General features: G+C 46.4%; 2 protein-coding genes and 1 long non-coding RNA gene across 10 annotated transcripts; 1 reads left to right on the top strand and 2 right to left on the bottom strand.

Moving 5' to 3' along the window:
- Positions 1-134: 134 nt before the first annotated feature.
- Positions 135-1,648, bottom strand: zgc:162608 (uncharacterized protein LOC100037332 homolog). The gene is made up of 4 exons (XM_029172392.3): positions 1,556-1,648; positions 1,371-1,431; positions 1,193-1,286; positions 135-1,085 (listed from the first exon to the last, which is right to left on the bottom strand). The coding sequence occupies exons 1-4, from the start codon at positions 1,592-1,594 to the stop codon at positions 224-226; spliced, it is 1,056 nt and encodes a 351-aa protein (XP_029028225.1). The 5' UTR covers positions 1,595-1,648; the 3' UTR covers positions 135-223.
- Positions 1,649-2,583: 935 nt separating this feature from the next.
- Positions 2,584-15,334, top strand: si:dkey-103g5.4 (uncharacterized). Of its 8 annotated transcripts, none has more exons than XM_041073542.2 (33): positions 2,589-3,126; positions 3,201-3,424; positions 3,800-3,961; positions 4,290-4,469; positions 4,685-4,793; positions 4,872-4,964; positions 5,048-5,255; positions 5,346-5,508; positions 5,652-5,840; positions 5,913-6,087; positions 6,431-6,573; positions 7,087-7,263; positions 7,389-7,519; positions 7,599-7,756; positions 7,890-8,117; positions 8,189-8,527; positions 8,602-8,750; positions 8,923-9,184; positions 10,159-10,329; positions 10,413-10,570; positions 10,664-10,804; positions 11,058-11,199; positions 11,303-11,439; positions 11,514-11,639; positions 11,761-11,938; positions 12,118-12,216; positions 12,610-12,738; positions 12,928-13,080; positions 13,344-13,495; positions 13,732-13,818; positions 14,625-14,771; positions 14,896-15,075; positions 15,231-15,334. In XM_041073542.2, the coding sequence occupies exons 1-33, from the start codon at positions 3,012-3,014 to the stop codon at positions 15,318-15,320; spliced, it is 5,295 nt and encodes a 1,764-aa protein (XP_040929476.2). In that variant the 5' UTR covers positions 2,589-3,011; the 3' UTR covers positions 15,321-15,334. The 8 variants fall into 8 exon arrangements, 7 of the variants coding, with proteins under 7 accessions (XP_055370051.1, XP_055370053.1, XP_055370055.1 ...); XM_029171681.3 differs by having other exon boundaries at positions 2,590-3,126; positions 12,097-12,216; XM_041073543.2 differs by lacking the exon at positions 15,231-15,334 and having other exon boundaries at positions 2,585-3,126; positions 12,097-12,216; positions 14,868-15,067.
- Positions 15,322-16,723, bottom strand: LOC121202686 (uncharacterized). The gene is made up of 2 exons (XR_005898512.2): positions 16,461-16,723; positions 15,322-16,265 (listed from the first exon to the last, which is right to left on the bottom strand). It is a non-coding gene; the product is annotated as an uncharacterized LOC121202686 (long non-coding RNA).
- Between the last annotated feature and the right edge of the window lie 9,583 nt (positions 16,724-26,306).

Below are 26,306 nucleotides of genomic sequence, written 5' to 3' on the forward strand. Positions count from 1 at the left end.
TGTGTTGCACAGAATCTGACTCACATTGTTTGACTGAGATCACATATTAAATATATGTTGTGGACAAAATAAAGTTTCATCATTGAACATGTTGCAGCGAATGAGCTATTCTGACAATTACAAACACATTCACACACGGAACGAAACAAATACTTTAAGCGAGCGTATGTACAGGTATATTTACAAGCTTGTGGCTCCCATAAATCACTAAAACGGAGCTCCGTCACTGCACCGAGTGCAGAATGTCCTGGATGAGGGCGGAGAGTTTAACGGAGAAGTCGCCTCGCAAGGAGCCGACGGGCCTCGCGGCCGGGGACGAGGCGCTGGGCTCCTCCGGCTCCTCCGGCTCCTCCGGCTCCGCCTGCCGCCCCTGGAGCAGCCTCTCCATGCGGCTGTGCAGCGCTTGGCTCTGCAGGGCCGCGTTCTGGCAGAACCGCTCCACGCTGGCCGCCACTTCAGCCCGGACGGGCTGCGTTGACGCCAGAAGGGCGGCGAGCTCTGCTCTGAGGGCTCCCATCCCGTTCTGCGCCGCTGTTCTCAGCTCGCTCGATTCCTGTTCCACCTGGAACTTCGCTCTCTGCAGGAAACCTGAATCGGCTCCCTCTTTCTCACTGGCATTGATCTCCCTCAGATCTTCCTCCATCACCACATTAAATTTTCTCTGGAAGTCACTGATGATGTCGGCCACCTTGGAGCTGCTGTGATCCAGACTTTGGCTCATCCACAGGAAGGCCTCCTGGTAGAGCTCAGGACCGGCCTCCGCCTGAGCCTCGGCCAGCTCCAGGCCCTGCAGGTAAAGCCTCAGCTGGCCACACAGATCCTGGGTGCCGCTGCTGAGGGAGCTCTGGAGCTGCTGGGTGAGGGGAGCCAGGCGCTCCCTCAGGCCGGCCACGGCGGGGCGGAGGCGGGCCGGGGAGGGGGCCAGCCGCTCCCGGAGCTCGGCGAGCTCGTGGCGCAGCCGGCTGCGCAGACGCTCGGACTCCATGTTGAGCTTGCGCTGCATCTCCTCTGCCATGGGGTTTCTGTTGTCTGCATCTTCTTGGCTGTAAAGGTCACTGCTTTCTATGTGGCTCTTGTAGATCTTCCTGTGCACAGACACGTGCGCTCCATTGTAAAACGTTTTACCAATTCAAGTTTAAAGTTTAACGTAGTCTAGTTTAAATCTAGGTCTAGTAGTCGACGGTCAACTTACTCCAGGTCCTTGGTGAGCTCTGTTTTGTCGTGCGCCTGGTTGGCATTTGGATCCTTCCACGTCGCCTCCCTACTTTCAAAATGAACTGGGAACGCTACAGACAAAGAAATCACCCATGAAAAAAACGAAGCATTTCGCAATCGAAGGTATTCATTAAAAACGAAGGTCTAACATTTACCTGCTGTTGTCAAGAATGACAGGAAAAAGATTAGAACTTTAAGAATCATGCTTGTTTTTTTCTGTGGAGAAACAGAAAAGAAAGAAAACATTAAAATATATCAGCTAAAACTACTTTGCAATATACAATAGAATCTAAGAAATGAGACAACAAAATCAATATCGGAAAAAGTAGCTGGCCTCTACCTCAGGATCAGGCGTCTGCAGAGCGACCTCTTCGCCCATCCGACTTATAAAGATCCTTGTTATCAAGCTCTGCTGTGTCAACAGGCAACACGTGGAGGGTCACAGTGACGACAGAACACAACAAGCTCCTAAACACACACACGCACGCACACACACACACACACACACACACACACACACACACACACTGATAAGACTTTATAGCAGTTTTGCAGCACCAGCTTAAGGAAATGATGTCATATAATAAGAATGCACTGGTTTTAGTGATGCGGTTAATAAAGAAATAATGACCTTCACACGTCTTTGTAGTAATGAGATAAAAAGCTGGGACTGCAAGTAACAAGCTAAACAAACACTTTTAAACAGTGTTCAGACCCGGAGTTCAACAAGTTCAAGTTTACATGTCCACAGTCAGATAAGACTTTTTGCCGGATTCCTGGGCTTTTACGTCAAAGGCAAACTCTGCTGGGAGCCAGAACTAAATCAACAATCGCGTATTTGTCGGTGCCTTTTTTAAATATTGTGCAAGAATTGTAATTGTGTTTGAAAGTTGGAGTTTGAAATTGCGCACGGATTGAGTGAATCCCGTGCGTTTGTTTTGAATGACGGAGAGTCGGGTGTTGATTCGTTTGAATCAGCTCAAGCAACGCGTTCGTCCTGTTTCCAAGGCTATTAATCACATGTTCATGCGTCACATGTGGAAACAGCGGGACTTTCTGCATTGAGCGTCCCCTCAGGGCGCATTGAATGACTTCATAAGCCCAGTGATCTGAGTGGAAGATTATGTGGGTGAAAGTTGAACCCAGCTCCGTTAGGTAAGTTATGAGTCGCGAGTGGAGGATCATAGTCCACGGCTGCCGCAATGAAATATGTAGGTTATTCCACCGAAGCAAAGTCCAGCGTGTATTTAGCAGCGCGCGGTGCGGAGCGACTGATGCTGCGCGCAACAACAGAGCAGCTGATGTGACGTGTCTGCTTATGCTTCAAGACAAAAGAAATATGGAGCAATAAAGATGACTAACAGCCGAACCGTGTTTTTTCATTCCTATCCTGACCTCCGGGTCGCAGCCGGCCTCATGGCTCCCTTACATGGGAGTCTGGGAGTGAACGGAGCAGCTGCCGGGATGCGCGGCTCCTCCAAAGCAAAGCGAGCCAGACCGTTAATCAGTTTCACGGTAGGATTAGGACGAACAAACGCGGCAACGCGATCCGGCGGCACCGGCCGGCCGCGCTCCAGTCCCCCACTGTCACTGTCACCCAAGCTCCCCGGCCTCATGAATAATGCAGCAAGTGGCTGGAAGTCGCGCAGACTAACCCACGTCAGGTCGTGAGTGCGTGTGTACGGGAAAGCAGAACCTGGCAACCAGGAAAAACAATATAAAACCAGGACCTGCATGAAGATTTACAGTCCTCCTTGGGAGTCTGGACCAGAGCTGTGCTCAGCAGGAACACAACCATGCTGAGGACACGCAGCTGCTGGTGCTTGTGCTGGATTTCTGCCTCTGTGCTGCTGAGTCCAGCTCATGGGCACGCCGGCGACTATAATCAGGAGAGGCCCCCCTGCCAACCAGGTAGACATTGATTTTATTCAGCAGAAGATCCACCTCACACCTGCTCATCACTGTTGTAACCGTGTGTCTCTCAGGTTTCTACTGCCCAGCGGGCAGCTCCAGTCCGGTCCCCTGTCCTGAGGGAACCTACGGGCCGACCGCCGAGGCCGTGTCCGTTGACGGCTGCCTTACGTGTCCCCCTCACCATTACTGTCCTCGAGCCGGCCTGTCCGCCTTCTCGCCTTGCGGCCCTGAGGCCGTGCAGCCTCTTCCTGGTCAGGACGCCTGCATCTGCCCGGGGGAGGGGCAGCGTTTCCAGGTCACATGTGTTTTTTTAAATGGTTTAAGCCATATAACAAAACCTCATGATGCAGTGCAAGCATTAAAAAAGTCACATGAGCTTCCTCACTGCTCAGAAACACTAGACTGAAGAATCTGTAGCTCCTGCTGAATGAAGTGTAGATCATGTTCCCTCACGGCGGGGTTTTGTTTCCTAGTCTGTCCCCCCCAGGAGGAGACCTTATAGGTATTAACGTGATAATAATTAATTGTAATGAATAAAAAATGAGGAAAACGAGTCAGTCGATGAAAGTCAATGAGATTGTGAAAAACATGCAGTGATCAATAACGAAATAAGGCAGTGAAAACAGATAAAGGAGTCAAAGAACAAAGGAGCACGTCTATTTTTCTGCAGGCCAGCGATGGGCGCTGCCACTGCACCATCGGCTACCAGCCCACCGGCAGGGGAGACGCGTGCATGCGCAGACTCTACGACGTCTGCGCAGACGGAGAGGCGCGCACGCAGCACGGGGACTGCCTGGACCGCCGGCAGTGGTCGCTTCACTGCAGCCGGCAGGTGAGAGCTTGCGTAAGCAGGCGACACAAGTGGAGCAAAGGTAGCGGACGAAAACAACAAGTCGCAGGATAGTGAGGATGGGTTTGAATGAGTGGGGTTTGAAGGAGAGCTGGGTGGTGAACTCCACGATCACACCAAGGCCAACGGGGGCAACCTGGATTGACCTTTTCTCCATGAAACAGACAGTAGTTTATCTACACATGGGCGTATTAGTCCCAGTTAATAGTTAACAGCATCCTGTGATGCTGTGGTGGTCTTTCGTACAAATGACCCCTCACCTACATGGCGCAGTTCATGCAGAGCTTCCTAAAGTCATGGCTTCCTGTAGGTGTGTGAGTCGGCAGCAGACTACCGGGGTTACGACACAGAGCTGGGCCTGTGCGTGTGCAGCGAGCCCCCTGGACGAGCTGCGTGCCGAGGCCTGTGTCCCAACCGAGCGGCCACCGAGCTGACGCTCCGGTGCCGGTCGGACGGGGAGGCGGAGCTGGCGTGGAGCAGCGGCGGTCAGGTGAGCAAACGGGTTGACATCGATGCACGTGCACGAGATGCTGGAGGTGAAGCCCATCATCCGCTCCCACCGTAGAATAAACACCCACGACTCTGCTGCACTTGCCAAACAATGCATACAAACCTTCCCACAATCACGTCTTTATTGCCCGGGGTTGAAAGCTTAGCACCGGCGTCTCTCGTGTTCCACTGACCTTCTCCCTTCGTCGCGTGCAGGTGCTGGGCGTCTCCGACCTCATTCACGTCAAGCTCCTCAACAAGTGGGATTCTCCTCCGTGCAGCCGTCATGATTCCTCACATCTTGTCTACATCGTCCAAACAACAGGTGCAGTAACACTTCCAGACACGGCTGAAGGCACACAGTAGCTTGTCTGATCTCTCCCGTCTCTCCGTCGGGTGGCAGAGGCAGGCTTCCTCGGCCTTCTGGACGGCCTCCCAACGGAGCTCCAGCAGCCGCATCCTGCCTCCACGCAGCCGGATGCTCAGAGCTCGGCCGGTTCGTCACAACAAAGCTATTGGTTTCATTTTGAGTTTGTAGTTTTAGCTGCAAACACAATAACGAAATTTCCTGGGGATTAGACATTCCAGATTCTGACGTCTGGTTGGAGGCAGTGGTTAAAAACATCAGTGATGGAGAGAAGACTTCCAGCAACATGAGGGGCAGTCGGTATAATCTGCAGGAAGACATGAGGAGTGTAACCGGAATACTGAACCCGACAGCGTGTCTCCATATGGGTGACGTTATAATGTTCACTGTCAATGCACGTCATTACCCTCAGTATGATCTGTAAGTCGTACGCTGGGAGTCCATATTTACTGCTGTGCTGCTCACGTCAAACTTGCACTGCCTTGACAACCGCCTCCTGCTCCCTTCCAGTGACAACCTGTACAACACTAACGCAGACTTCGACTGGGGTGCGTTCCGGCAGCTGGAGGAGGAGCTGACTCTGTCTTGGACGCCTCCCAGCCTCTTCTCATTCCCCTTAACCCAACCTGGAGTTTACGTTTTCACCCTGAGCAGCAATCAGCACAAACACTTGGTAATTGCTGTTTTTATAGCCCATCTGTCAGCTTCCTGTTACCATGACAGTAGATTTGCATCAGCTTTGGGACTGCAGCATTTTAGATCCTGTGATGAATATATGCACCGATCATCACAAGGTCTTACTTTGTCCTTCCTCAGTATGTGAGGGTGATGCCCGCGGGTGCCCAGTGTTACGAGCCTGGCCCCTTTTTCCCAGCAATACCTCATCACATGACCAGGATGGGGATCAGAAGGAGACGCAACCTGTTGCTGCGGCCTGACTGGCTGGTGACAGGAGGTCTGCTCTTCGGAGCTGTGGTCATCCTCTGTTTATGCGTTACCCTGCTGGTTAGTCCATAGACAAGTACACGCTGCTCACTGCACGCGCTCATTACAGGACTAACACCGTCCCACCTTCAGATCCTGTTCCGGGAGTATGGGTGGCCGGAGAAAGGGCCGGTCAGGCCGCGGTACCGCTCGCAGCAGTTGGCCTACCACATGGACGACTACTCGTCTAAAGGGTCGAGGGTGGTGTCGCTCAGGAAGACTCACAGGAACCAGCAAACCAGACTGACGCAAGACTCCATCCAAGCAGGTGCTGTGCTGTACCTGAACCCCAGCGGTACCCTGGCAGCCCAGTTACAATGACATTTGTTGGTCCTTTGATCCTTTTGTAACACTGTGCCTTGGGTGCTACTCGTACCCAACCGGCAGTTTGAAAAAGCTTTTGTCAAGCCCTCCTCATATCACATACTGTACAGTGAGTAGCAGTCCTTTCCTCAGGCCCCTGGAAAGTCACAGTCTTTTAAAGTCTTTGAAAGTGCTCAGGTACCGCATCGTGTTGGCTCACCGACTGTCTCCTAGCCAGTGAGCTTTGAGCTTATTACATCCTTCCTCCCTTTCTCTTTCTGTCCACTTGCCCTTCACTCTGTTGGCAGGAGTCTGCACAGATGCCTCGGAGGACTTCTGGGATTATGAACATCAGGTGGACCTGGAGGCCTTCAGCAGCAACACCTTCTACAGCCTCCTGCTCAAACAGAGCCTGTCCGTCACCATGCGCCTGGGACAGCTAACCGCAGAGGTCTGCATCTACCCTACACCTCTGTGTGTCAGATTAGCTTGTCCCACAGTACTGCATTTGTGGTTTCAGCCATGAGCCACAGGAATTCGTTCCTCGAGGGCAACCGGCAACAAGTTGAGGTGACAAGTTAGGATTTGTCAACACAGTGCTGTTTTGTTGGTTGTAGCCTAAGGTTATGAGAACATGATGGGGATTTGCAGTTCACATCTCACTTTTTCTCCTTACTGTATCCTTACTGTTTTCCGTGCGGTGATCTCATTAAGATACTGCTTGACGTTGTTTGATCCAGACTGGGTGTTGTGTTGTCTTGCTTCTTTTATTGTTCTTGTCCAATTGCTGCAGAGTAGAAACTCCAGCTTGTTACAACCTTTAGGACACTGATTAAATAAAGACGTAAGGAGAGACGCTCATCTCAGAGTTTTCGCTGCGGGGACGACGCGGGTAATCTAATTACTACTATCCGGTGACATTTGTGCGGATATTTGCTTCTGTTTGTAAACTGTGCGTATCCAGGTAAAGGAGCTGTACCAGGGCGTGCTGGGGAAGCTGCAGCTGCTCCATCCCTGCCTGATCGCCGAGGAGAGGGTGGGGGAGAGAAATGAGAGGATGAGGAGGGAGGTGGAGAGAGAGGCGTTCCGACGAAAGACCCTGGCCTCACAGCTGAGGACCCTGCTGGACCGGCAGCTACAGGTCGACTTTACATTTCTAAACAGACAGGTCGAAATGGAAATGTTATGTAACGTGTAGTGAAGCTGCTTATCGCAATCTCCTAAAATGTCAAGAAACCCCCAAAACTGTGTGCTGTTTAATTCCAGGTTGTAAGACAGGAGCAGCAGGCCCAACAAAGAGCCCACAGCTTGTTCACCACTCATCTCAAACAGTGCACCAGACTAGTGTCCACGGTTTATGATCATGACCACACATCCTGTGAACTAGAGCAGCAAAAGTAAAGCCATCATCTACTGTATTCACAAGCAGGAATGGAGAATAAACCTTCCACTGCGTGTGCTGCTTTCTGTGTCCAGTTTGCTCCAGAGGCTGACGGCCCTGGTGGATGAGATGGGAGAGCTGGTCTCAGGGGAGTGTCAGCGTCAGGGGGCCTGGGGGTTCATGGGTGAGGGCACAGGGGCCAAGCTGCTGTGCCCCAACACCGGAACTGTGCTGAACAAAGGCGACATCTTTGGTGAGTTCAGTTACACAGTTCATGCACTGAAATGTAAAGAAACAACACCACCTATTGATAAAAATGTGAACTGTCACAACAAAACTATAAACAGTAGAATGATATCCGTCTGATCTCCTCTGCCTCCCTCCAGGTCCTGATGGGGGCCTGCGTGCCGGTCAGGCCCTTCATCAGGACCCAGTCACGGGTCTCATAAGAGCCAACCCTCAAAGCCTCATGCTGCTGAACAGTGGCCACGCCTTGGCCGTGCCCCCGGAGTACGTCCTCCACCCACAGACTGGCCGCATCGTGCCCATCGCCGGCAACCTGGCCTACGACCCTGCAAGCTCTGCTCTAGTGTTCACCACTGACCTGTGTACAGGTAAAAGAACGGGTGTGTGTGCTTTGAGTCCCAGGGCAGCTATGATTGTTCTGTGTCATTCTTGACCCCAGACGACAGCAGGAAGTGGGACAGCCCATTGCTTCCATTCATTCCTTACCCAGTCCGCTGCCAGTCGGACCAGCCTCTGCCCACCACTCGACTCCGAGGCCTGAGGCCCGGCCATAGGCCGCAGCTCGGAGCTCCCATGGCCGATCCAGACACAGGGGTCCCAGTGCCCACGCTGGGTGTAACCATCCACCCCCAGACTGGGCAGCTTTACCCGCTGGGAGGACTCCACGTCTGCCCCATCACCCGCCTGCCGCAGCCCATACAGATCGGTTACCCCATGCTGGATCCCCGGACGGGCAACGTCGTGCTCACCGTTGGTGTCGCTCTAGATCCAGTAACAGGTACCAGTCAGATCTAATGTAACTATGGCAAGAGGTTTCTCAGAACCCCTGAGTCCTATTTTCCTTTGTGGTAGGAGCTGTGTTGCCAGTAGGGGGCCTGCTGCTGTACGAGTCCTTCGTGGATCCTCTGAGTGGGCGTATGCTGAGAGTAGGAGGGGCCAGCATGAGTGGTGCAACAGTGGTGCCTAATGCAGGAGGATACCAGGCTTTACTAGACAGCAAGGTGCTCCACTGGACACCGGGTTACATAATAATAAGATGCATATTCAAAAATATATGTATGAGGTGACATTCAACAACTGACCTGATTATGCTGAACAGACCAGTTCCCATCAACTAACTCATCTAGATGTTTACAAGTCAAAATAAAAGCTCGCTCTGTTGGATCTCCTCAGGTTCTGGCAGCAATGTTCAAAGTGTTGCAGCTCCTCAAACCGCTGACTGGCGAGTGGGGCTCGGACCCCTCGCTGCGGCACCAGCCGCCCCGCGGCTCGGTGGGCGACCGAGGGAGCAGGCGGCGGGACGGCCTCGGCGCCGCCGCCCAGGAGCTGCAGCAGGCCTGGGGGCGGAGCCTGCACGGCCTGCTGCAGCTGCAGGCCAGGCTGGAGATGCTGCTGGACTGGGCTGCGGGTGTGCAGCAGGACGGAGGGGCGCTGGGTGAGACAGGTTTCTTTTATAACGCCGCGACTTCTAAACTTCTTTTAAGCATCAGGTGTTGTCCCTAAATCAACTGCCTCCACTAACAATGACTGACTCATATTTTTCCCTTAGCTCTGGACAGGCCTTGGAAAGTGTCCCTGAGCCCAAGGACAAAGGCATTTCCTACATTTTCATAGGACCTTTATTTGTTACCAGCAGCTGCATAAGCTTAGTGTTTGACCTGTTTCTCCCACACAACACACACTATATCACATTTTATAACCGAGCTGCTTTACCCACAAAATTCCAGCAAGATAAGGGCCTTATAGTCAATGCAGCATCTCTGTACCCTGAGAAAATGAAGGATGTTTATATGCAAGTGGCTCCAAAACGTTCTTGTGTTTATGTCTCCGCCTTCCTGGTTGTTTGGCTGCAGTGATGGCAGCGCGTCAGTTCTCAGGCTTATTGTTGTCGTACGATCCCGTGTGCTCTCCTGGTTAATCTGCTGTTCGTTTAGCTTTACGTTTGTCTTGCTAGACCTCCCAAACATTTACAGTCATATTACTTTATGTCTACCTCGTCTTTCGTTTAGCCTTTTTGAATTTAGCAACGCCTGTAAATGTAGTTGGAGAGAGATTTCAGCTCACTTGCTTCACTGTATCACAGGCGGTCTCCAGTTTGAGGCGCGCTCACGCTCCTGGCATGCAACGGCTTCATGTGTTATTGTTAGCTGAGCCTTCATTTTGACATGTTCCTCACAGCTTACAGCTTCTCACTGGCTCCATCCACTCCTAACGCAAACAAAGGCTGATTGCTAGCGAGGCTGCGGGTCACATCTGGATATGATTATGCAGTCTGCACTGAGGCGAACGGTCTCTTTTGCCTAGGCAACGTTCAAAACCCTGCAGATCAAGAGTTTTAAATGAACTTGACATGCACATGCAACGTGTTTTTGAAATCACTCATAATTTCTCCTGCGCTGTTTAAACCAGGGGAGATCCGTCTCCCAGGCTCAGATGTGTGCGTCCCGGCTCTGCTGGGGATGGAGTACCCCGACCCGGTGGGTTCTGGTCTTAGTGTACCTGTGCTGGGGTCTCAGACTGATCCAATCTCTGGGAGCACGGTGCCACTGGCAGGGACCATGCAGGACCCTGAAGGAAAAGGTAAAGTCTAACACAACTTATTGCAAACCCACTTTGCTTTTTTACAAATACCCAATAAGACGCTTGTTCCCTTTTCCTCACAGGCCTGGTGCCGATCCGTTACGGCGCCCACACTGTGGACCCAGTGACAGGTGTGTTGGCCCCGGTGGTCGGAGCCAGGCTGGATGTGTCCAGGAAAAGCATCGTGCCCCTCACAGCCTGCTACTGGCTAACGGTGGTGGATCGAACCGATAGCATCCAGGTGGAGATGCGACGGGTTTTATTTTTGTGTGACCTGAAGGACGAGGCGAGAATTGTGCGATGCGATGCTGTTGTTGCTGCTGTCGAATGACAGGTGGAGGCTCTGCAGAGGGAGGTGTGCGCGCGGAACACTTACTGGCAGCAGCAGCGGCAGCGGGAGGAGGACGTGCTCTCGGATCTGGATGCTGCTTTGTTCCAGGGTCTCTTTCAAGTCACGAAAGCCGACTCTTCACAGGTCAGACGCTTTGATTTAGGTAACTTCCAAGCACTCGCTTTTGAGGAGGAGAAACTTAAGGAGGTTGAGCCTTTTTACAGCATGAAGCTGTGAATGTGGGCGTTGGACAGGAGTCCTGGTAACCCCTTCATGTCCAGTTCAGCCATACTGCTGAACTGAAAACCCACAAGCCCTGTGTGCTTGTGCGTTTGTGTATTTGTGTGCTTGTGTGTTTGTGTGCTGGTTCTTGCATCTAAGCACGTGTCCGCTGCAGGTCCAGTGGTCGGGGAGGCAGCTGAGGGAGGCGGCCGCGGAGCTGCAGGATTCGGCGCAGGCCGAGGCCCAGAGGAGAGCGGGCCAGCACTCCCACTTGGCTGTGATCCTGCCAGGCCATGTGGTCCACATCCTCACGCAGGGTAAAGTTACCGATGAGTTGGCCGGACGAAGAGGGGGAGCACAGAGAAAATGACAGCACCAAAGCCGGATGCTTGATACAGATTGCATTGTCTTTGCGTGCAGGTGATAAGGACGAGTGGGATCAGCAGTGGGTTTGGCACTCGGAGCTCGTGTCGGGCCTTGATAAGCTGGACGTGTGCGTAGAGCAGCTGCAGCAAGAGCAAGAAAAATGGCCAACGCAGGAAAGAGCCCAGGCATCGGTGGGAAAAATTCCACCTCGGTCCGAGGTGAGGGGTTTATTCTCGAACAAACTGATGAATTCTCTGGCGTCCAGGCGAGAAAACTGAGGCTGAAGGAGTTGTGGGAGCAGACGAGTTCCAGACAGACAGAACTGGAGACCGCTCTCAGCATGCTGCACTTTGTCAGGCAACTCTCTCAGCTCCGTGCAGACACGGCTCAGGTCAGACAAACACAGAATGCTAGATAAAGCCTAATATGGGACGCAGGTAACAATGAGAGGTGTGTGTGTGTGTGTGTGTGTGTGTGTGTGTGTGTGTGTGTGTGTGTGTGTGTGTGTCTAGGCTGTACTGTGTGGGAACTTCTGGTACAAGGAGTATGGTCTAGTTCAGAGCAGTGGGCACGTAACGGCAGCAAAGGTCATGGGTTTTCTCAAGCAGAAAACGCTGCCTCTTTTGGAGACACTGAAACAGCTTCTGGAAGACAAATTGCCCTCCAGCCCATCCCATCAGCAAATCTCTGGTATCAAACCACTACAATCACTACATCACCATCACCACTAACACGTTTAGTTTGTACTAATTAATTATTTTGTAACTATACTTTTCACTTCTAGTATTTTAAATGACTGTTGTCTGTTCTCACTCGAAGGCCGTTTTGATGTGGTTTGTTCTTTTCAGTAAAGCCTGTTGACTTTAAAGGTTTCGATTTTGGACATGCTGCGGTTCCACCAACAAAGCAGACGTGTGGACTGGAGGCGGCCTCTGGAGTCTGGACTGTCTCCGTGCCTGTGGTGAAAGGTATACAGCACTCCAGCCTCGTGATAGCGCGGACCGCAGACACGCGACACACGTAGAGGCGGAAACATCTGCATTCTTTCAGTGTCGCTCACGTGTCCTGGAGTTAAATATTTCATTTGTTATGGTACCAGAAATTTGTTTTTCTGTGTCTTCAATCTCAGGAAATAAGCGATAGAGTGGAAGCATGAAACAGATCAATTATAAATGAGGCTGAATGAACATGAATGAATTTTGATTCTGACAAGTGTTAATACACAATGTTGCCTGTACGGCAGTGAAGCAGTCGGCAACAGAGGAAACGCAGCAGATATAATCTCTGATCCGCTGATAAAGGAAAACCTGCAGTTGCTCGAGGGGATGTTTCTTCTGATAGTTTCATTTATTTCCATTAAGGGATCTCCACCCAGACCTTACGCGAGCCTGTAAACGTAGCCCAGGCCCCGGACCCCGCTCTGGAGCCCAGCTCTGCACAGACGCGCAGCTCACAAAGACACACTGCATCCTCTGGCATTTACTCACAAGGTGAAGCTGAACACAAATTATATTAGCGAACGTTAAATCCCAGTGGCCGCTAAAGCTTTACTCCGAACAGACAGATTCGAAATTAGTATTGATTTTTGCTCTCAGCAGGAAGACAAAAGACGCTTGATGCGTTTTGAACTTCTATCTTACTGATAATCGGCAGTAGAATAATCCTGAATTTGGTGACAGAGAGCCAGTCTGTGAAGGAGCCTCGCCCTGCACACAACCCTGCAGAGGACTGGGCTAAGCTGCTCCAGCTCTCGCCTGCGTTCCAAGTGCTGAAAGCGGTGGAGCAACAGCTGAAGACCTGGGCCTGTGGGACGGGGCTTCTCAGACCAGACGGTCGGTGCATCGCATTGTGTTGTCTATTTTTAACAGCCCCACTTTTAACAACTCCAGGGGGTGTTTGAAATAGAAAATGTCATGACTACACATTTGTGGTCGCCAGAGGATTAACCTCTAGGGACCCTCAAAGGAAAACAAACAGATTGACTACAGTCCATACAGGTGGAGGATTCTCCGGACCCTAGTGGAGCTTTATTTGAGTGGAAAAACAGTGTAAAGGTCTGAAATGTTGACAGTTAAGTTTGTATTTTCTTATCCAGACAGATGCAATACTTTCATGGACATCCTTGATGCTCAGTGGGAGTGTGAGGGAGAGCTGATCCCTTTGGACCCGTCGGTCCTCAGCCCCAGAGAGTTCCTGGTGTACCAGCACGGACTCTATCTCATGCATGCATTACATCATCTCAAGCTGGTTGGTGTCAAGACTGACGACGTCATCTATAGAATATGTAACAGCTGTGACTGTTTACTCTTGTACTGTGTACTGAGGGGCCTGGTCCTTGGCGATCCTTTAATCGCATCATATCTCAGTCCTAATTGAATCATCCTGTTTTCCTGTGAGACTCTGTGCAGCCTGAGAAACAGGAGAGAAGCTTGGACTTTGACTTGTTCAGCGTTTGACCGTGTGCCCGTGTGCATGTTTTCCAGACTCCAATCATCTCGCTTCAAATAGCTTCTAGCCTCCCGATCAACAACTACTACAGCAACGCCTTCAGAAATTCCTTCTTCTTTCAGGTAACCTCAGCAAGATGCAGATATTTCAGTTCTTTAGCCATCTCCAGTTTGCTCAAAGACTAGAGTTTCTGGATTGTAAAGACTATTAAACTGTAAACGCGTGTCCAGTAACTTTGCTCAGCTTCCCAAACGTCAGCAGCCTCTTGTGACAGATTTTTTACTGGAATCGCCTCCAGATTTTCCACTCGCACTTAAAGACACACCTCCTTGTGTCTTTTCAGTCTCTTTTTACTGGCAGGGCAGCATTGTGTAATGGCAGAGAGATGTGTACCAACACACAGATGCGTGTTAGTGATCACTCATGATTTCTGCACACGTTGACACAGAAGATCAAATGTTATGAGTGAAAAGTGCTTGTAATCTGTAATAGGAACAAAAATTTGAGAGAAAAACTCCTCCTGGAATGTTTTTCCTACCCAGCTTTGTGAGGCCCGCCTGCACTTTTGCTGCACATACCTCCCTCCTTTTGTTCCACTGCTTGTCCAGCGCCAGTTCATTAACAAATGAGGGGCTGCAGTTTTGACAGTAGAAGGTCAAACTAGAATGCATCTGATAACTGCCTGCTATTTCCTTTTACTGTTTACATGTTCTATTCTGGAAGAACGCATTTCCTGTCACATACAGGGCTTTTCAGCTCTGCTCATTTCTAATCGCGAGGGAAATGGCAAGCGTTTGGTTTTCCTGGACAGTGAATCATATCTGTTCATCCAGTGGTTCAAGTCTGAACAACACAAGGTCATGTGTCTTAATCAATTTTAATGAGTGCAAGTAGCCTTGAAATGAGTGTTGCCGATTGCGCCTGACAGGAGGCAGAAGAGACCCTCTTCGTGCGGCGCCACAGGCTCCAGTCGGTGGGCGGCTTCTCTCTGCTGCTCATCCATTGTCTGTCCCATATCGCAAGTAAGGACATGTGCTCCGACTCCCGTCCTGCCTTCCGCAGGCTTTTCTTCAAGGTACACGCAAATAGCGAAAGTATGCATGAATCATTAGCCATCAGCGCAAAAAAGACATGAAATTTTAAATGAAGCAGAACTTTGACGATCATTTAGATCCAGTATGGTTCATTTCGCGTCCCAGTTACTGCAGGCCAGTTTGGAGGAGCTGTTTGAGGCCAGGCTCGGCATAATTCCCTCCGGACTGGAGTCCAATTTCAGCAGTTGCTTTCAAGACCAAGATCATTCAGGGGACCTAAAAGGGACCACAGCCTCTCTAGCCTCCAGGCTCACCAGACTAAGTAGAGGAGGGCTGTTTGAACACGTAAGCGCAAACCACTCTCCATAACTGCACATTTATAGCGGATTACTTTGACTGTATGTTCATTTCTCGAAACACTCTGCAGTTGTAACTTGAGAAACACGTGACTTATGGTATTGTCGTTGCCTGTTTCCTGTTGTGTGTCTGCTTGCTATTAGGGGGCCCAGGAATTTGCGGAACTTCACAAGAAGCACAGTGCGGTCTCTCTGTCTGAGCTTGAGGGACTTTTGAGAGAGAAGATCGATTAAACACATGTACTGGCTTTTATTTTGTTTTTTCTAATTTAGTGTACAGTACATTGTGAATATACTCTACAATATACAATACACTGAATTACATTGGCAAATCACCATTACACAATTATCAGCTGCATTTTAAAAGATGTCAACATATAAACCACATCCTTCATTTAAACTCAAATTTTGAACAAGTTTATATTTGCACTTTGGTTGGTTACATTATATAAATGCAAGCTTAAGTGTCTGCACAGTTGTTTAGCTTTTGTAGATACAAATCACACAAAGAAAGCAACTAAGAAGCAGGAGTTATCATAAGAAAGTGGTTTTCAAATGCCTTAATCTTGTTGCACGTACGTGCGAGGTGTGCTAAACATCTGCTTCCCCTTGTGAGGTGGGTGAGGGGAAGCCCACAGCCAACATATAAACCACATCCTTCATTTAAACTCAAATTTTGAACACTGTTATTTTGCATCAAAAAATTTAAAAAATTTGTTTGTTTCCATTACATAAACGCAAGCTTAAGTGTCGGCACAGTTATTTAGCTTTTTTACATAGAAATCACCCAAAGAAAGCAACTAAGAAGCACGAGTTATCATATGAATACGGTTTTTAAATGCCTTAATCTGGTTGCACAATGTTGCAACGAATTTTTTTATCTGATTATTATCATTTCAAAGACAAACGCATGCGAGGGGTGTTCCACATCTGCTTCTGTTTAGTAGGTGGGTGAGGGGAGGCACACAGTAAGAAATATTTTTCTCCGAGTCCATCACAATTACTGGCAAAAAGAGGAACCTCAGATTTTTACTGACTATTCCCGAGAGTGAATTTGATCACCATGATAATGATGAGGAGAATTAGTCCTAAGACAGTCGCGATGATGTTCAGCTTCTTGGCAGTCCTGGATGCGCTCTCAGCATTGGCCACTGCTCCAATGGTGTTAGCATTCTGAACCTGGAGTGGGCAAAAATAGGTCCACGGTGTTTATTCAGGCAGTTTATCAGCTTCCAGATAAACCTTTTAGGTTTTCAGCAGGACTGACCTAACTGGTAACATTTTGCAGACATTTAGGAAAACGTAAGCCACTTTACCTAAACTGAAAATGTAAACAGAATTAAATAATATAAAAAGAAAAACAAAGATACCTACATTACAGGAATAGACGATAGCAGCGATGCCCAAAGGCAGACAGCAACACAGAGTGTTGAAGATGGACCATCCTAGGTGGGATGGGACATTAGAGCGAATCTGGCCTCCTTCCATAGTGGCTCTCTGTCTCTCGTCAAGTGGATGGGAGTCCTGCTTGCTTGGCTACAGTGCATGTTCAGTGGCTCATGGCGCCTTTATGTTTCATGGGTGTGGTTTCATGTTTTTCTGAGGACGAGAGGCAGTCACTTTAGAGAGCGGGAGAAAAAAAACACATTATCACTGCGAAGCCAGCAAATGGGCTCCCAGGGCGTCTCCAACTTTGTTTTTTTTACGGAGTGGGCAGCAACAGGATATAAGGGAGGAGGCTTTAGAAAAAAATTGGATGCCTTCCACGAGTCACATACAGTAAAAGCTTTTTTATTGTTGATAAATTGTAACCTGGAAGTAAAGTTTGTATTTTATTGACTTTACGTCGTACTTAGTTTGCTATTATACAGAAGTGCCAATATACACCAAAAGTCATTGCAAGACGCTTTACAAAGTCAGGTTTAACCCCCCAACCCCCACTTGAGCAGCACAAGACAACAGAGGGGAGGAAAAAGAGGTTCCCCAGCAGTCTAAAAGTAGCAGCTTAACAAATCAGCTCATCTCTCAGCAAAGGAATGTTTGAAGCCCCGCGTGCATTATTAAGAAGTGACTGGAGCAGTCAGTGGTCCAGCCTCAGATGGATGAATTGACTTTTCAGCATCCAATGACAGGATGCTTATACCAATTAGCTCTTTTTACATGCATACGGAACGTGTGTCGGAGTGACCCAATTCCTTATTCTTTGTGTTGCTTTCATTTCCCAATTCTCCCCTTTGAGGTGCCGTGTGGGACATAATTCAGAATTATCCTCGCACACACGCAAGTGAAAAGTTAGCTCTCATGCACACTAGTGAAATCCTGTCATACATACTAGTGAAACGTTTTCTGTAGTGTGTAACAGAGCTAACGTTTCAGTAGAATGTATGGGAGCTAGCGTTTTACTAGTGTGTGGGATCCTGTTACATGTCTGCTTGCCATTAAGGGGCCCAGGAATTTTCTAGAACTTCACGAGAGGCAGAGAGAAGCGCCTCTGTCTGAGCAGCTTGAGGGACTTTTGAGACAGAAACGCTCTGAAGCCACAACAACATGCAAAGACCAGATTGAGTAAACACATGTAATGGCTTTTTTTTGTTGTTTCTAATTTTGTGTACGCTGTAAAAAAAATCCAGTTATGAAAACAGTTTACAACTAAATAAACCATTACCACAACTGCTGGGAAATCTTGTGTTTTAAGATTACTATGTCAGTTCATAAACAGCTGATGCAAAAAGGTGTTAAATGTTTTAAATATTATCAGATAGATGATGCAGCAACTTCTAAATGCAATATACTCAATAACATTGGTAAATCACCATAACACAGTTATCAGCTGCATTTTAAAAGATTTTAACAAACCACATCATTTAAACTCAAATTTTGAACAATTTTATTTTGCATCACAAAATAAAACACAGTTATTTAGCTTTTGTACATACGAATCACCCAAAGAAAGCAACTAAGAAGCACAAGTTATCATATGAATATGGTTTTTAAATGCCTTAATCCCGTTGCACAATGTCGCAACAATGTTCTTTTCTGATTATTATCATTTCAAAGAAAAACACATGCGTGTCAAGGGGTGCTCCACATCTGATTCTGTTTAGTAGGTGGGTGAGGGGAGGCCCACAGTAAGAAATAGCTTTTTTCGAGTCCATCACGATTACTGGCGAAAAGGGAAACCACAGATTTTTAATGTTTGGGCGCGAGAGTGAATTGGAGGACGATGATAATGATGAGGAGAATTAGTCCTAAGACAGTCGCGATGATGTTCAGCTTCTTGGCAGTGCTGGATGCGCTCTCAGCATTGGCCACTGCTCCGATGGTGTTAGCATTTTGAACCTGGAGTGGACAAAAATAGGTCCACGGTGTTTATTCAGGCAGTTTATCAGCTTCCAGATAAACCTTTTAGGTTTTCAGCAGGACTGACCTAACTGGTAACATTTTGCAGACATTTAGGAAAACACAAGCCTCTTTACCTAAACTGAGAATGTAAACAGAATTGAATAATATAAAAAGAAAAACAAAGATACCTACATTACAGGAATAGACGATAGCAGCGATGCCCAAAGGCAGACAGCAACACAGAGTGTTGAAGATGGACCATCCTAGGTAAGATGGGACGTTAGAGCGAATCTGGCCTCCTTCCATAGTGGCTCTCTGTCTCTCGTCAAGTGGATGGGAGTCCTGCTTGCTTGGCTACAGTGCATGTTCAGTGGCTCATGGCGCCTTTATGTTTCATGGGTGTGGTTTCATGTTTTTCTGAGGACGAGAGGCAGTCACTTTAGAGAGCGAGAGAAAAAAACACATTATCACTGCGAAGCCAGCAAATGGGCTCCCAGGGCGTCTCCAACTTTGTTTTTTTTACAGAGTGGGCAGCAACAGGATATAAGGGAGGAGGCTTTAGAAAAAAAATTGGATGCCTTCCAGTTTGCTATTATACAGAACTGTCAATTCACAACAAAAGTCATTGCAAGACGCTTTACAAAGTCAGGTTTGACCCCCCAAGCCCCACTCGAGCAGCACAGGACAACAGTGTGTAGGAAAATGACGAGGAGGTTCCTCAGCAGTCTAAAAGTAGCAGCTTAACAAATCAGCTCATCTCTCAGCAAAGGAATGTTTGAAGCCCTGCGTGCATTATTAAGAAGTGACTGGACCTTTTGGGACAGCTTGTTAGTAAGCAGTCATTTGTTGATGCATGAATTAACTTTTCAGCATCCAATGACAGGATGCTTATACCAATTACCTCTTTTTACATGCATACGGAACGTGTGTCGGTGTGACCCAATTCCTTATTCTTTGTGTTGCTTCAATTTCCCAATTCTCCCCTGCACTCTAGGTGTTGAAAGAGGTGGCGCAACAGCTGAGGAGCTGGGCCTGTGGGGCGGGGCTTTTGAGACCAGAGGGTCAGTGCAACACATTTTTGTGTAATAAAGGTAGTAATTTTAGCCAGATTAGTAGGGATGCTCTATGAATATTGATAACTGAACGATGGTCCCAACTGAAATGTCCCTTCTCAAATACAGTCTCTTTGAATAGGTGAACACCTGTGGAGAAACAGAAAATGTAAATACATCAAATAAATAAGAAAACCTTTGTTTTGATTTTTAACGTTCTGAACATTTTGATTTATTAGATTGGAAAAAGGCATCTACTTTTTTTCTACTTTCTAATTCTACTGAAGTACAATACTTTCTTTTAGTACAATACTTGCTTTTAGTTAGTAGTAAGATTTCATAATCTATGGAGGAAAAACTGAAACTGTACTGTATGTATGTACTGAAACTAAGTGGATACAACAACACAATGATTTACCAATCAATTATTAAGGCCTAATTTGCATATACACAGCGAGTACTTCAGCAGCCTGGTATTTGTGGTTAGTTGTATGAGCCAGAGTTCACCGCACAAAGCTGCCCTGACATGCTGCAGCAGCCTAGAGTCAGATGCATCATGTTTTTACTCTGAAAGAAGCACAACTGAATCTACAAACGTTTAGGGTGTATGAAGCGCAATTCATTTTTCATTTGTAAAATGAAAATTGAATAACGTCTTTTTATGCTGTGTTTCGTTTCCGTAAATCGGTAAAACACATTTGCCATTTACTGATTTACTCATTCTGCTTTTCTCCACTTTCAAAACGAAATAGGAAAAAGGGAAACCGGGGGCGGGGTACTCTGGCTTATACAACTAACCACGAACATAAGACTGTGCTGAAGAACTCACTGTCTTGGAAATAATCTACAGCGGCACCTCCGCTCATTGAATATTAGTGCTGTACACGCACATGAGGAACAACAATGGTGGACAGAGCAGTTTTGATCCAGCAGGCTGGCCCCGCCCCCTCTCAGCCTGGCCCGCCCCCTTTCAGTCTGACTGAGGCAGGTACAGTACAGAGAAAACCAGGAAGCACTAGTTATAGATTTTGAGCACACGGCAAACCATCTGCGAGGCGTCTTACCGGAGGAGTAAATGATAAATTCTCTGCATAGAATTAATAGTGCGTCTCTTCATTCTTAAATATTACTGCAACATCGTTTTGGTTAACCCCCATTGAAAATCGGTGACGATTTCCTTTAAGTTGCTGTGTTGTGTGTTTCAGACTCCTGAGCCAACAGACATTAGATGCCTTTGACTTAGTGGACTTCCACTCATCTTGGGGGATGATCATTCTGTGTTCTTGAAGACCTTTTAGGATGTGATAGACAAGGACTCGTACAGTGAACCACCACTGGGAGCCAAAAAATCCCCAGATCAACCCATTCAGAGTGGGATTCATCCTGTGGTGATTGGTGAACTGGCCAACTTGCCCTCATCCTGGACTACCCTAAATACGTGAAAACAGCTGCTGTAATGCTCAAGCTGGGTAGAAGTAAACTTTCTCCTAAAATTCAAAACCAACTAGTTAATAAAACCAACTAGAATAGAAAATAATGCTACAAATTTCAGTTCTTAGTTTGTGATCTTACTCATCTGTTTGGTACTGCATACATAGTATATTGTATAGTATAGTTACAGTATGTCTGGTTGAGAATTACATTACAAGGGGGGCTTCAGTTTATTATATTTAAATGAGTGACATATGCTAGTCTTTTCAGAAGAAGAAGAATACATTTATTTTGATTGTGTTCTGTTTTTTATGATTTCTGTCACGGGAACGATGTGATTGTAGATGGCAGGCCCACACGCACAGCTTCAGGAGACGTTCAGCTCAATAAAAGGATGTTTAATGGCAGTGGCAGGCAACTGGCCAAAACACATACAGGCTCCGGCTACGGTACCGGTATGGATGATCCAAAAACTTGACGTGGTCAGACAGGCAGAACGATAGCAAGCACGGAACAAAACTCTGATGATCTGGCAGGAAACTAAGGTAAGTGCAGGTGCTTAAGTACTGGAGTAAATGACCGGATGGTAAACAGCTGTGTGATCACGTGACTAAAACGTAAAGCAGAAAAAGACATGACTGAACAGAAACCAGAAATAACTACAAAATAAAAAAGGAAATGCATGACAAAACCCCAACTATGACAATTTCAGTGGTCTAATCCTGGGGCCTCCTACTGGTGGGACATGCCCAGAACACTTCCCAGGGGAGGCATCCAGGAACCACCTCAGCGGGCTCCTCCCGATGTGGAGGAGCAGCGACTGTACTCCAAGCTCTTCCCAGGTGACAGAGCTCCTCACCCTATGTACTGTCCTTTTTATAAAGAGGGACAAAACCCCCCTTTAACCAGTCCAGAGGCACTGTCCACAGCGTCCACCGGTAGGGGACCCCTGGGAAGACACAGAACACACTGTAGGCACTATGTCTTTTGGCTGGCTCAATGCTTTGGGATCCCACCAGAAGAGCTTAGGGAAGTGTTCAGGGAGAGGGATGCCTGGAGCTCTCTTCTTAGACTACTGCCCCGTGACCCAGCTCCGGATAAGCGGATGAAGATGGATGGATGGATGGATGGATGAACAGTGGCCTGGTTAAATGATTTAAATTAAATTAAATCAATTTGATAATTATTGCACTGAATGTAAAGTTTTAAGGGGAGTAGTCTTGCAGATGAGTTGATAATATTACAGTTTATCTTAGTCGCTTTAGTACAATTCTCAGATCAGAATTGAAGTTTGCAAATATGTGTGTGCATTTCTCAAAACAATTTGTACAAACAGAAAAAACACTATGGATTTCTTGCAAAAGTCTGTCTAATGCTCAAAATCTTTAGTTCATCTCTCAAAACTAAGGCTCTATGTCACTGAACATGTCAGTGCCATCAGAATGTCAAGTCCTTCTGTCTTGTCTACGAACAAGACAGTCAAATTACTTAATCATGTTGTCAATATAACTGTGTATTTTGGAGAGAGGTTCTGATGTAAACCATAGCTATGATTTTGATGACAATTACTGTAAAATGTAAGTTACACCTTTTTTTTACACCAAGAGACTGGACAATGGCAGCCAGGAGGGTCATTTGTTTTTGTGGCTGGTGATCATAACTTTCCATCCTGATGCCTAATGGTGGTGGTGGAGTGATGAGAACTCACATTGTACCAAACTATCACATATTTTGGCAGGTGATCTCCACTCTGACCCCTCTCTTCTTCAGGGATGAGATCTCTGTAGAGAGTTTCTAAAAAGGTGATAAGATGCTCTATGTTGTATGGACCAGTTATGGGAATATGTGTAAGCACAGCATGGTCAGAAATACAGTTTTTCTCAGTCGCTTTAGTACAATTCTCGGATGAGAATTGAAGTTTGCAAATATGTGTGTGCATTTCTCAAAACAATTTGTACAAACAGCAAAACACTGTGGATTTCTTGCAAAAGCCTGTAACTTGCTCAAAATCTTTAGTTCATCTCTCAAAACTAAATGTTTATGTCATTGAATGTGTCAGTGGCGTCAGAACATCAAGTCCTTGTGTCATTGTCTATGAACAAGCCAGTCAAAATACTTAGTCATGTTGTCAATATTACTGTGTACTTTGGAGGGAGGTTCTGACATATGGCTAAAGTTTAGATGACAATTACTGTAAAATGTAAGTTACACCTTTTTGTTTGATTGCAAGAGACTGGACAATGGCAGCCAGGAGGGTCATTTGTTTATGTGGCTGGTGATCATAAACTTTCCATTCCAATGGCTGATGATATTGGAGTGATGAAAACTCACATTGTCCCAAACTATCAAATACTTTGGCAGGTGATCTCCACTCTGACCCCTCTCTTCTTCAGGATATAAGATGCTCTGTGTTGTATGGACCAATTATGGGAATATGTGTAAGCACACCATGGTCAGAGATAGAACATTGTGTTGTGCTCCAGCCATATATATATATATATTGTCACGATCTGGGTTTTGGTTTTGTTTATTGTTTCCTGTTCAACGCAGTAGCTCCTGTTTTCACTTTGTGTAACACCTCCGGCTCCTGGTCATTGTGTTAGCTTCCGCTTTTATACTGAAAGTACTTCCTGTTTTCTCAGTTCAGTCCCCGGATCATGACACACCTGTTAGCAGTTAACTAATCACACCGGTATATAGCATCCACCCCTCACAGACTCCAGTTGCCAGATCGTTGTTTGTATGTTACCGTTGTTCCAGTTCGTTGACTCTGAGCCTGCCTTATCCCTGCCTGCCACGGCTGTCTGGATTATCTACTGTTACCTGTGTATGACCCCGGACCGTTGTGACCTGAGTTTTGGATTAAATATCAGTCTGACCGCATCTCCTTGTCTATCGTCTCATCGCTGTGCATGTGGGTCCGTTCATTGCCGCTCTCTGACATATATATACTTGCCAGTTGATGATTATTGAGATGCACCTTTGTTAGAGAAAGTTAAGTCACCTGAGAGCAATTGACCAAATCAGGACATGACAGGATTTAGAAAAAAACATATAATAGAGATGTATAGAAATATGTTTGTCACATTATGACAACTTGGTCAACCATTTTGCAGTTATAGACTTATACGATGAACTAATGACTAGATGTTTTGAGGAGTAAGACTATTGCAAAGTGAACTATATAATACATTTTGATCAACATGACATAAACAATTGATAATGTAGCAAAGAGCAGAGAATTGTACATAATCATTTGCATGAATATACCAAAGCATTTGCAACTTGTTCAAAGTAGTGAGAAACTGCTTATATGATGTGCACACGTGACATCATGATGTGATGTGAAGATTGAACAAATAGTTTTGAGAATTTCATTCTGATCTGAGAATTGTACTAAAGCGACTGAGAAAAACTGTAAAGAGTTTAAGTTAAATGAACATTGCATTTAATGTACTGTATTAGCTTCAAAATAAACATATCAGTCTCCTAATTTTTAAAGTTGAGTTCACTTAAGTTTTCTAAGTTTTAAGTAAACTTAACTTATCTAGACTAACAGTGTAATACAGACAGTGTAATAGATCATCATACACTTTTATGAATGGATGATTCAAACAGTAGAATAAAAAGCATGTAATAGAAGACGTCTTGAAACCACACATGTGTGGGCGTATGACATTTAGAAGGCACTCTTTCTGGGAACTCACTGGACAGCTTAGCAGATTCATTCTATTGAAATATTTGAGCAAATCGAAAGTGCATGAAAGGTGAAGTATTGTAATTGTGACCCAGGTTCTTTCTAAAAGTATATCCTATCTGGCTATTAAATGTTAAATTAATGCTTAAGCAAACACCTCAGTCAACATATTAAGCAAATCAACATCAACTGTTAAAATTTTAAAACATCCACTTTTCTAAAACATCCTTTTGAAATCTACAGCTCTCTAAACACATCACTTTATTTCCTGTTTAGATTTGTTCACACAACAGTTTGTTGTATAGTAAATGCCAAATTTTACTGTTAGCTTCTTCTAACTAATTGGAATAGGCAAGTAAATGCTTTTTATATAAGAGAGAATGATTTTGTGAGTTTTACTTATTCAGGAAATCAGTCCAGCCCTCATGTTTCATGTTCTCCACTATTAACAGACTAAGTAAACAAGCACTGTTTAAAAAAGGAAAGCCTTGCTTTTTCATATACGATAATTGCAATTTTCATCTGCAACTTTGAAATAGTTCAGATAGAAGACACTAGTTCATGATGAGCATTTTCACAAGATATGTGGAAAAAGTATTTCAGACTAACCAGAGCATTCTTGCCTGTTTCCTGTTGCGTAACTGTGCTGCAGAGAAAACCTCTATTGATGCCACAGCCACACAAGCTCTGAAGCCACACCCACATTCCAGGACTTAGTAAACACACGTACTCACTTTTAGGTTTTCATTTTAATGTACACTATAAAAACACATTTGCTGGGAAATCCTGTGTTTTTATGATACTGTGTTCATTTTACTTGACAACCTCAAAAGACAAAGTGGAGTTATGAGCCGATATACTGACTACAGATAGACAAAGCGGAAACCATTTAATCAATGATGGCATGTGATGCAGTATGTCATTTAGGAGAGGCCTGCTACTGATTGCTGTGGGGGAGTGAACTCATTGTGGGAGAGCTAGATCCTCTCACACTCCCCCTAAACCCATATCCGGTCACATACATCTATAAACAATGTCTATCTATGCGCAGCGTGTACGTCGTTTGAGCTGTTATTGTATGTGAGACGCACTTGCTGTGTGCGCACAAGTTCCCTGATTTGAAAATATCTCAACTTTCAGAATGTGCAGTTTCAATAAACCTTTTCCAGGCTGTTCCTCTGCCACTTTCCTGGTCTGTCTGCACACCTGTCCTGCCATTCAGCCCTGACTGACAGCCACTGTACATGTTTCTACATAAACTAGTGTAGAAACATTACTTTTATTAGCTCCTCTGTGGTCCCAGAGCACAGATCTTGCCGCATCTATTTTCTCTTTAATTGTGCCCTTGTTTCTTACTTGTTGCCGGTGTTTGGCCTTTGCCTGCACATATTTGCCCTGTTTGTTTTTCTGGATGTTTCAAAGACCTCTAAATTTTTTCTGCCATGCTAACAAATATTTCAAGTTGAGTTTACAGTACGTGTGTTGTGTCTCTTCATGAGTTTTAGCCACAGGGAGGCACTATTGATCTGTTGCAGTTCAAAGTGTAATATGCTCTTATGCCAACATGCACAGCGGTTTCACGGAAGTCTGGAGATTTATGGGTGGACGTTTCTCTGGCCTCTCGGTACTGAGCTCACAGCACATCAATAAACACTGCACCTTTGACAGGGGTGTTGTTTAGATTGGATCCAAAGCTGT

The sequence above is a fragment of the Betta splendens genome, chromosome 13, assembly GCF_900634795.4.
Source record: "Betta splendens chromosome 13, fBetSpl5.4, whole genome shotgun sequence".
Classification (NCBI taxonomy): Eukaryota; Metazoa; Chordata; class Actinopteri; order Anabantiformes; family Osphronemidae; genus Betta; species Betta splendens.

Coding starts and splice junctions, on each gene's coding strand:
- zgc:162608 (XM_029172392.3), bottom strand. CDS start 1,594: ATGGGCGAAGAGGTCGCTCTGCAGACGCCTGATCCTGAG. Junction 1,432..1,555: donor TGCAGACGCCTGATCCTGAG/GTAGAGGCCAGC, acceptor GTTTCTCCACAG/AAAAAAACAAGCATGATTCT. Junction 1,287..1,370: donor GTCATTCTTGACAACAGCAG/GTAAATGTTAGA, acceptor CTTTGTCTGTAG/CGTTCCCAGTTCATTTTGAA.
- si:dkey-103g5.4 (XM_029171681.3), top strand. CDS start 3,012: ATGCTGAGGACACGCAGCTGCTGGTGCTTGTGCTGGATTTCTGCCTCT. Junction 7,520..7,598: donor TGTGAACTAGAGCAGCAAAA/GTAAAGCCATCA, acceptor TTCTGTGTCCAG/TTTGCTCCAGAGGCTGACGG. Junction 7,757..7,889: donor GAACAAAGGCGACATCTTTG/GTGAGTTCAGTT, acceptor GCCTCCCTCCAG/GTCCTGATGGGGGCCTGCGT.